The sequence below is a fragment of the Nylanderia fulva genome, unplaced genomic scaffold (assembly GCF_048542155.1).
Source record: "Nylanderia fulva isolate GAGA-0341 unplaced genomic scaffold, ASM4854215v1 Scaffold142, whole genome shotgun sequence".
Taxonomy (NCBI): Eukaryota; Metazoa; Arthropoda; class Insecta; order Hymenoptera; family Formicidae; genus Nylanderia; species Nylanderia fulva.
Window position 1 is genome coordinate 157,338 of NW_028189644.1, and position 10,932 is coordinate 168,269.

Here is a 10,932-nt window from a genome sequence, read left to right on the forward strand (position 1 = left end):
ATTATGATGGGTGGCTTAATGAAAGCTTCTAACGATGCTACACTTGCGCAAGAAACGATATTCGGGTGGATCATTTCGGGTCCTATTTCAAACCAAAAAAATAGCCAAAGAATTCACGTTCACCAAGCAACTTCTGGCAATCTTGATTTCGAAATCCGACGTTTTTGGGAGCTGGAAGAAATTCCAACGACACACGCTCTCTCAGAGGAAAATCTTCGTTGCAACTTACATTTTCAAGAGACACATATGCGCGATTCTTCAGGGCGCTATGTTGTCCGCTTACCCTTCAAGTCTGGTCCTCCGATAAAAATCGGCGAGTCAAGGTCAGTAGCTACGCGTTCACTCGCGCAACTAGAGCGACGTTTAGCCAATTCTCGGGAAATTTCAGGGCAATACGTCGACTTTCTTAACGAGTACGAAGAGCTCGGGCATATGCAAAAAATCGAAAACGTGCAACGCTTCTTTCAACCGACGTTTCTACCTCATCATCCAGTTATTCGCGAGGACAATACTACAACCAAACTTCGTGTAGTGTTTAATGCCTCGGCAAATACCTCGAATAACACTTCTTTGAATGACCATCTTATGATTGGTCCAAAGTTGCAAGCCGATCTTCCGGCGATTATTCTTCAATGGCGTTTGTACAAATACGTTTTTTCCGCTGATATTCAGCAAATGTTTCGACAAATACAGATTCATTCAGACGATCGCCAATATCAATTAATATTGTGGCGTACGATTCCGAACGAGCCAGTCCATACTTATTCATTAAATACCGTTACTTATGGTACTGCCTGCGCGCCTTATCTCGCCCAACGCGTGCTCAAACAACTTTCAATCGACGAGAGTTCGCGTTTTCCACTAGCTCAAGCAATTTTGCAAAATGAAATATACGTTGACGATGTCCTATCCGGAGGCGATGATAAACCATCCACGATTAAAAAACGCGACCAACTAATCGGCTGTTTACTAAGCGCAGGCATTCATCTCAGAAAATGGGCCAGCAACGATTTTGAAATTCTACAAGATATAAATCCTGCGAATCACGGTCTAGCAAGTTCCAAGCCTTTCCAAGAAGGTGAACAATTAAAAATACTCGGTATTCATTGGACACCTTGCGATGATAATTTTTCCTTTAAAATAAAATTCCGTCCACCATCTACCGACATTTCGAAACGACAAATCCTTTCGACGATAGCGAAAATATTCGATCCCCTCGGATGGGTGTCTCCGATCACGATATCTCTCAAAATTCTACTGCAAAAACTGTGGAAATTTTCCTACGGATGGGATGATATTCTTCCTGCGGAAATAACAACCGAATGGAATGCTTTTTGCGAAAAGATGTTACACTTGACGACTCTGCAAGTTCCTCGTTGGTTAGGCTTCGAGCGTAACATTCAGTGCTTGCATTTACACGGCTTTTGCGACGCTTCATCTAAAGCCTATGCAGCGGTAGTCTATTCAAAAATTGTCACGAATTCTGGCGATAGTCATGTTCGACTTCTTCTATCAAAAACCAAGGTTGCTCCGATTAAAACGATTTCGATTCCACGACTCGAGCTCTGTGCGGCTCAGCTGCTAGCACGCTGTATTTCGTTTACTATTGACGCGATGAAATTGCAAAACATTCCTGTGTTTTGCTGGAGTGACTCGACAATCGTATTAGCATGGTTGCAAAAGGCTCCATCAGATTTAAAAGTATTTGTAGCTAACAGAGTGTCTTCTATTCAAACGAAGCTTCCTCCGGCGACATGGCTGCATGTGCCAACAGAAGATAATCCCGCAGATTGCGCATCGCGCGGCATAAATCCAGCTCAGCTAACGCCTTCCAGTTCTTGGTGGAACGGCCCGGCATGGCTGAAATTTAACGAGGATAATTGGCCAGTTCAATCTACGATAAGTTGCACCGAAGATGATTCCGAATTGAAAGCGTTAAATGCAGTCCACTCGCATCATTCAAATCGAGCGGAACTTTTTGAATCCTTCAATCATATCTCCACGTGGCCACGCTTACTACGGGTCACCGCATACGTCCTTCGGTTCAAGTTTCGAACGAGAGTCCCAGATGTTGCTCAAGGTCTCTCTATTTTGCAAGTCGATGAAATAAAAACCGCGCACAGATTCTGGATTAAACAGATGCAAACGGAATACTTTTCAAAAGAAATCGTCGCTTTCAAAGCCAAGTCGAGGTTATCAGTTCGATGCTCCATCCATTCTCTCGATCCGTTCCTGGATCCCTCCGGTATCCTACGCGTGGGTGGTCGACTTCAACTGTCTGACCTTTCATATGATCGTAAATTTCCGATTCTACTTCCAAAACATTACCTTTCTAGGCTCATTATCGATCAAATTCATAAGGATACACTTCACGGCGGTGTACAATTAATGCTTCGCACGTTGCGAGAACAATATTGGATTCTGGGGGCGCAAAGCATGGTAAAAGGTTGTATCCGCAATTGCGTGACATGTACTCGGCATCGCGCCATAACCGGCGTACAATTTATGGCCGACCTTCCTACATTTAGAGTAATTCCGTCCCGTCCATTTTGCCATACGGGACTTGATTACGCCGGCCCCTTCGCAATTCGAGACGCTTCCGGCCGCGGACGTAAGTCGCACAAAACATACATCTCGCTATTTGTTTGTTTCGCTACACGAGCTATACACTTAGAGCTCGTTCATGATTATTCCACGGCTGCGTTTCTCGCATCTTTCGAACGGTTCGTAGCGCGTCGCGGCATTCCATCCGATCTTTATTCCGACAACGCGACTACCTATCAAGGCGCGGATCGCGAACTTGTTACAGCGATCCGACAGACTCAAGCCGACGTAGATCTGCAGGCGAAGTTCGCGTCAAAGCCAGTTCAATGACATTTCATTCCGCCTTCTGCCCCTCATTTTGGGGGCATGTGGGAGGCAGGTGTTAAGAGTGTTAAGCACCATTTGCGACGTATACTTGGTTCCTGCACACCTACGGTCGAAGAGTTCACCACGCTTTTATGTAACATCGAAGCATGTTTGAATTCGCGCCCGATCGCCGCACTTCATGACGATGTAAATTCTTGCAATGCGCTCACACCAGGGCACTTTTTAATTGGTAGCGCCATTAAATCGATTCCGAGTCCGAGCGTCTTACATATCTCCGAGTCACGACTCGATCGATGGCAATTAATACGTGCGAAATACGAGCAATTTTGGAAATTGTGGAGTCTTGACTACTTGAACACCTTGCAGCAGCGTTTTAAATGGCAGAATCGATCTGATGAATTTCGCATAAACGATATTGTTCTAATAAAAAATCCTAATTTACCTCCCTGCAGATGGGAACTTGCGAGAATCATCGAATGTAAGCCTGACAAGGATGGCCTGGTGCGAGTTGCTCAGGTCAAGACCGCGTCTTCTACTTTTGTAAGACCTATTGTTAAACTCTGTAAATTGCCGGTAAGTCCGGACGGTTCAGCGTAATCTAAATTCTGCAGGTTGTCTCTAATGATTGCAGTTCAATGTATAAGGATTTACCCCTGACTGTCATTTGAATCCCTTGGCGATTCAACCCGAGGGGTATGTTTGGGAAAAAATTAAATTTCCGTGATCCCCGCGCGCCTTCGATATACGCTCCTGAGAGCTCTCTGTAATTGTGTACATCGACAGTTTGTTATTGCGTCCACAAGGGCGAAGCGCCGAATTAGGAGAGAGTTTCCGCGTCTTTAAAAAGGAGCGATGCGGCACGGAAGGCGAGTCTGGTACGACGAGCCGTCCGGTAAACCCGAGAAGAACATTTGTGATCCGAAGAATAAAAATTACGTATTCTTACTTAGAATAAAGAGACTAGTTCCTGCTATCTATCCTTGCCTATCGACGCAGTCCACAAGAGAGAACTAGGCGATAGCTCCGATAAAACCCAAAGGAGAAAATATACAAAACAAATCTCAAAAATACTCTTCAATCTCTAAAAATAAAATTTTATATAAATCATTTATTTATTACAAAGAATTATTTACTTTATAATCAATTATAAAAAATAGGCCTGTTTTTACACACACACACACACACACACGCACGCACACACACACTCACATATTACTTGTTAGCTAGAATGTGGACAAAAAAAAATTTTTACACTCTAATCTACATACATACATATACATATATATACATATGTGAGTGTGACAAAAATTTTTTTGTCCACATTCTAGCTAACAAGTTATATGTGAGTGTGTGTGTGCGTGTGTGTATGTGTATAACAGGCCTATCTATAATAATTATAATTGATTATAAAGTTAATAATCCTTTGTAATAAATAAATGATTTATATAAAAGTATTTTAGAGATTGAATATAATAATACTATTATTATCAAAACAGAGCAGTAATTAGATAAGAATAAATCATATAAATCTTTTATTTATTACAAAAAATTATCCACTAAAACTTTATAATCAATTATATTCATAAAAGATTTTTATATATTTTCAGATTATAAATTTAATTATTTTTATTTATGTAATGCAGATTATTTTTAAAAAATTATATATACGTGTGCATGTATGAAAGAATGCAATGTAGAAAAGAGAGAAGAAACAGAGAGACAGATAGATCGATAGATAGATAAATAGATAGGTTGATTGATAGGTAGATCGATAGATAGTTCGATAGACAGGCAGATAGCTAAATAAATCGATAGGTATGTATATATATATATAATAAATAAAATTAGTAATTAGCTCTGTTAAATTAATAATTGTAAACAAAGAAGGGCTATAAGAGCTATTAAACATAACAAAGTTGTCAGTTGATATTAAAAAATATAAAAAAACTTCATTTGAACGGAACGAGAAATAAATAAGAAGTGATCATTTATTCGCATTTAAACGAAATAATATATACATAAGAAATACACATTAAAGCGAACGTTTCGGCTGACATTTCGAGCCTTCCTCAGCGCAATACAAATATTATATAAATTGAAATGTAATATTGAACATTAAAGACGGCAATTAACGATGTCAAGATAATAAAAAGTCAGTTTTTTGTTTCATTACATATGTTTCTAAACAAGTCATCGCGTGTGACAAGTGCAAATTGTTGATACATACTGAGATCGAGCGACAGTGCCGTGTAATCATTATGTGTATAGGCCTCCTGATTTATTGGTCAAGGGAGATATCTTGATTGAATCGTCATATTGAAATGTTGTTAGACATTAAATGGAGATCTAAATAAATAATATCCAATTATTCACTATACTTTTGACAAATAAAATGCACTGTACACTCACTCAAACAAAATTGGTGATTATTATATAGAAGTTACAAGTATCAGATACGAAATCTTATAGGCACAGTTTTTTCTAAAAACAAAAGTTTACTAAAGACAGAACGTTTTTACCGTCTCAACTCTCAATCCCAAATGAGGCAGTACCTCGGTGTTTCACCTTTATTATACATATCAAGGTCTGTTTACAAACCCTGGCAATTTTGGTAAAGAATCTATAATATTATTGTATATATCAGGCAAAAATTCAGTGTTGTTTTGTAGATTCAATCCATTAGTTTGTCTTTTTATATATAACATTTCTGATATAAGTCTTTTATTGTAATATGGTTCTTTATCTAAAATTTTAACTTCACTCCAATCAAATTCATGAGAAAACTCTAATCTATGATCAGTAACAACTGATTTATTGGAACACTTTCTGTTAATGTGTTTTTTATGTTCAGTTATCCTAGTATTCAGTTTTCTGCTAGTTTGACCCACATATGAGGCATCACAGTTTTTACAGTTAATTTTATAAACTACATTCGTATTCGCTCCTTTAGGTATTTTGTCTTTATGTGTTTTTATAAATTTACCTAATTTATTCATGCTTACGTAAGAGAGTTTAGTATCGACTTTTTTGTAATACCTATCAATTGTTCTGTAGCATTCGGTAAGTAAGGTACAGTAAAAAACAAAGGAGAATCCTTCGACTGATTTAGACTGTTGTTGTTAACATTACTTCTAGTATAAAAAAGAGTTTTAAGTCTATCGTTAATAGTGTCAAAAATAAATTTTACCGGGTAATTATTATTTATTAGGATGTTAATAATCAATTCTATATTATCCTGATAAAATGAAGGATGAGATAATAAAATTACCCTATCAATCAGACCGATGATCGTTTCTCTTTTTTGACACATAGGGTGTTGTGAAAGAAAATTCAAGTACCTTCCAGAAAACGTCGGCTTTCTAAATCAATCACATGTAATTTTATTGTCTTTTGATATTAACTTGATGTCCAAAAAACTCAAACTATGGTTTTTTTCTTTTTCCATTGTGAATTGAATACGCGGGTGTAGCGAATTAAAAGTGTTTAACGTATGTTCAATATATTTATTAGGTACTGACAAAATAAGGTCGTCGACATATCTATGGAAAAAAACCGGTTTATAGTAAAGTAGGTTTAGAGCTTTAGATTCCAAATCTTGTAATACTATATCAGCGACTATGGGAGAAAGAGGGGAGCCCATCGGAGTTCCATAGGTTTGTTTATATATAGTGTTATTAAAAGTAAAAAATGTAGAGTTTAATATTAAACTAATGCCATTTAGAAACTCTGATTTATTAAGACTGCAATTATCAGAGATGAAATGCCATCTCTCAGATAAACCTTTCAATACTAAGTCTATCGGTATATTAGTAAAGAGTGACACAACATCCAATGAAATCAAACTCGAGTTATTTTCTAATTGTAATGTAGAAAATTTTTTCACCAATTTAAAGCTGTTTTCTGTATAGTTACTCGCTTTTGGAATACTTTTTATTAATATTTTGTGTAAAAAAAACTGCTAAATTATATAATGGTGTATCAATAGACGAGACGATAATCCTATAGGGGCAATTGATTTTATGCACTTTTGGTAATCCATAGGCTCTAGGAAGATTACCATCACTACATGATAAATACTTATAAGTATTAAATGATATAAAATCTTTCTTTTTCCATCTCACTAAGAGATCACGGAGATTGGAAACTATACTATTCGTAGGGTCTTTTTTTAACAAAATATAAGTATCTCTATCTTTAAAAGTGTTTTCAACCTCCTCTATATATTTGTCCCTGTCTAATGCCACCGTGATATTTCCCTTGTCAGCTTTTGTTATAAGAAGATTCGGGTTTTTGTCCAAAAATTTTTTAGTGTTTTCACTTATTTCTAATAATATTTTGTTAAAACCATTGTCCGGATATTGGTATAGAATAATCGAATTCACAACATTTCTAGATTTTTCTCTGACAAAAACTCTTTTATCAGGAGGAAGTTTTTTAATATTATTTTCAAAATATTTTATGAAATCCATGGTTAATTGTACTTTGTTATTATTAGGGAGACTGAAGTTTTCACCTAATTGAAGCAGACTAATTATATTGTTCGGTATCGTAGTAGTAGATAAATTAAAAAACCAATTATTATTAATTTTACTAAGATTCGGATTAGAATCTGGAAAAGAGTTAGGATCGACATTTATTTTAAATTCTTCTCCTTTATCCTTAAACTTCTGTTGCTTATTTTCAGTTATTAAGTTGTTCTTCTCAGTAGAATTTAGATTGAAGTTAATATTTTATATCTGATAATGATATTTTCCTATGTTTTCATTATTACTATTTTTATTATTATCTCTAGTAGTACAACGATACCTAATAGGTTTAATAAGGGTTCTATTCTGACTTTTTTGTTTTTTTGACATGAATTCAAGTTTTTTCTCGAAACCATTCCGTCTATTCATAAAAAAATAAAACAATGATTTGTTATAGCGGTTAAAAAACTCAATGCATACTACCTCTGGAACGTAATAATGTATCGAGCTCAATATGTTAATAATGTGTGTTTGTGATTTTCTAATAGTGTCATATGTGTCGTCAATTTCTAATTTTAACAATTTTTTACAAAAAACCTCTTTAATGCGATCAAATCTACAATACAATCTATAATTTGTTACACTGTGTTCATAATTATTAAATATTGAGAGTATGTGTGTCGGAAAAACGTAATGCTTTTTACAATTGCGTAAGAAACCAATCTTCAATTTACTGACAATGATGGTTTTTTCATACTTCAACCATAATTTTAACATGTTCATCGCCTTTCGTCCATAAAAATAACTAATATGTGCAAAAAATGAATATTGATATTGATAGTCACGCATCTTTCAGCCTAGCGTATATTAAATAAAATTAGTAATTAGCTCTGTTAAATTAATAATTGTAAACAAAAAAGGGCTATAAGAGCTATTAAACATAACAAAGTTGTCAGTTGATATTAAAAAATATAAAAAAACTTCATTTGAACGGAACGAGAAATAAATAAAAAGTGATCATTTATTCGCATTTAAACGAAATAATATATTCGTTTAAATGCGAATAAATGATCACTTCTTATTTATTTCTCGTTCCGTTCAAATAAAGTTTTTTATATTTTTTAATATCAACTGACAACTTTGTTATGTTTAATAGCTCTTATAGCCCTTCTTTGTTTACAATTATTATATATATATATATATATTTTTTTTATAAACATTTTCTACGCATACTTACGCATACATACATACATACATGTATATAAAGAAATATACTAACCTTTTCATCCAGCCTTTCTTGAAGGAAACTCTATGTTGACAAAGAGGCAGACGTTTTGCGTTATATTATTCTATGTATGAGAGAGACAAAGATAATATGACTGTCTGTCCTTGTCTAACTGCACGATTGCAGTTCCCTCTATCGCGACATCGCGCAACTAATTTTCTGCTCAGTTTTATTCCTAAATGTCATTTTGCACATACACATGTGAATGAAATATTCCACAATCGAGATCTTTTTTATTAGACTTCTATACTTATTTCTGCAAGTTTACTAATATTCCTTTATGCAATCTTTTAGAGGAAGCGGTCTCATTTTGTACGTATAAATTGTGAAACTTTTATACAAGCAAATATTGTTATAACGTGACGCGAAAAACCCAAAAAAACTCGTATTTAAAACTTTTTTGTCTTTTTATCACAAATTCAGACCGCTCTCTCCTTTATTATTGTATTAACTTTAATCGTGGAAAAGCATTTCTTATTCTATTAACGCAATAAAAACTTTTCGATTGTGGAAAAATATAATCGGTTCGGTCGGTAAAAGTATACCTCCGGCATCCCCTTAAGCCGTTTCATTCGATTAGACCAAACCGCGGGATCCGCCGTGTCGACCTGAGTCATATCGTTACCTCGGTCTCGCAGTCTTTCCCTCGGCGCCAATTCGCGGCCCAGATTCAGAAATGCCGGAAAAGTTCCTAGGGAGGAATGCTCCACGGTGTTATACGCGAACTTAAAGTTGGCAATATTCATATCCCATTCCCTATGATCCCGGTCAATAAACGCGACAATCATGATTTTGAGGACTCGATTCATTCTCTTGACGGGATTCACCTCAGGGTGATATGGAGGAATGGTATTGTGACGTATTCCGTTCTCGCGGGCAAATTCTTCGATCTCCCGATTCGCGAATTCAGTACCGTTATCCGTAAGTAAGCATTTGGAAGTGCCCCAGCGCGAAATAACTAAGTCTACCAAGAACTCCTTAATTTTCGGACCTGTCGCGGATCGGAGGGTCTTGCATTCCACCCACTTAGTAAACAAGTTCTGAATGACTAGGAGGTACTTAAAACCGAACTTACTACGCGGCAAGGGACCCATGATATCGGCTGTGACCACCGTCCACGGAGCCTCTGCTATTCGCCTACTCATTAGTCCGGCAGGACCGGCCTGCTCGACTTTTGTGAGTTGGCACGTGCCGCATCTTTTAACATAGCTGACTACATCTCGAAACATTCGCGGCCAATAATATAAAACCGCGAGACGCTGATATGTTTTATCGATACCGAGGTGTCCGGATTGAGGAACGTCGTGTGTTTCGTGCAACGCTTCTCTTCGCAACTCGCACGGTAACACTAACTTTCATCTGTTCAAATCTTCCACTATTTTCGAAACGATCGGCTTAGGTCTTAAGAAATACAGTCATGCGTCTATTTGTAACGGCATAGCTGTTACTATCGTCTCGCGGGCCGATTATCCGCTCGCCACGTGAGGCTCTGGCGTCTAAGGCGCCCCCCTAAACGCCATATACGGGCAGCCTCACTCTGGGGGCGCCCCACCACTGCGCCATCGCGTTACCCCCGCCATGCACCCAACACAAGGCGGGAGGCCGCCGACCGGGTATATAAGCCGGCCCGGCGGATGAGCCGACACCAGTCCCGTTCCAGACTCCGATACCAGGCAGCGGGCTTCTCGCTGTTAGGCCGGGCTTCTCGGTTTCTGGTTCTTTCTTTTTGCATCGGGCAATGGATTTCCCGTTGTTAGGCCGGATTTCCCGGTTTCCGATCTCTTCCTGCTACAAGCCGGGCGACGGGTTTCCCGTCGTTAGACCGGGTTTCCCGATTTCCGGTTCTTCCTGTTAATCTCCGGGCGACGGGCTTCCCGTCGGTTGGCCTGGGTTTCCCGGTTTCCGGACACCGTTATAGGCTATACGTCACCGTGTAGTGAGTTCGATTTCCGTGCCACATACCGGGTAGTCAGTAAGTCTTTCTGTTTATTGTCCAGGCTTTACGCCACCGTGTATTAAGTTCAACCGCCGCGCACTGTATATATATCGGGTAGTCTGTAAGTCTCTGTTACACCGTCTAGGTTATACGTCTTCAACATCTAGGTCCGGTTATACCGGGCAACGTAATAAGCGATACTTTCCTTAGGGGCACAACACATCTTTATTTTCTTTAGCATTGTATAGCCTCAGTCATTATCACCCACAGGGTGGCATGTAAGTCCTCCGCGGACACACTTCTTATTTTCCATCAATAAAGCATTTTTGTAAAGGATCAAGCGAGTCTGAGTCTTTCCCTTTTCCCGAATCCTG

At 37.8% G+C, this 10,932-nt stretch overlaps 1 protein-coding gene across 1 annotated transcript; it reads left to right on the forward strand.

The window, feature by feature from the left end:
* Positions 1 to 2,910: 2,910 nt before the first annotated feature.
* LOC146724228 (uncharacterized) lies at positions 2,911 to 3,468 on the forward strand. The gene has a single exon (XM_085480316.1). It carries the CDS (start codon positions 2,911 to 2,913, stop codon positions 3,466 to 3,468), a length of 558 nt encoding a protein of 185 aa, XP_085336442.1.
* The last annotated feature ends 7,464 nt before the right edge of the window (positions 3,469 to 10,932 follow it).

Excerpts from the sequence above, each read along its gene's own strand:
- LOC146724228 (XM_085480316.1), top strand. The coding sequence starts at position 2,911 with ATGTGGGAGGCAGGTGTTAAGAGTGTTAAGCACCATTTGCGACGTATA.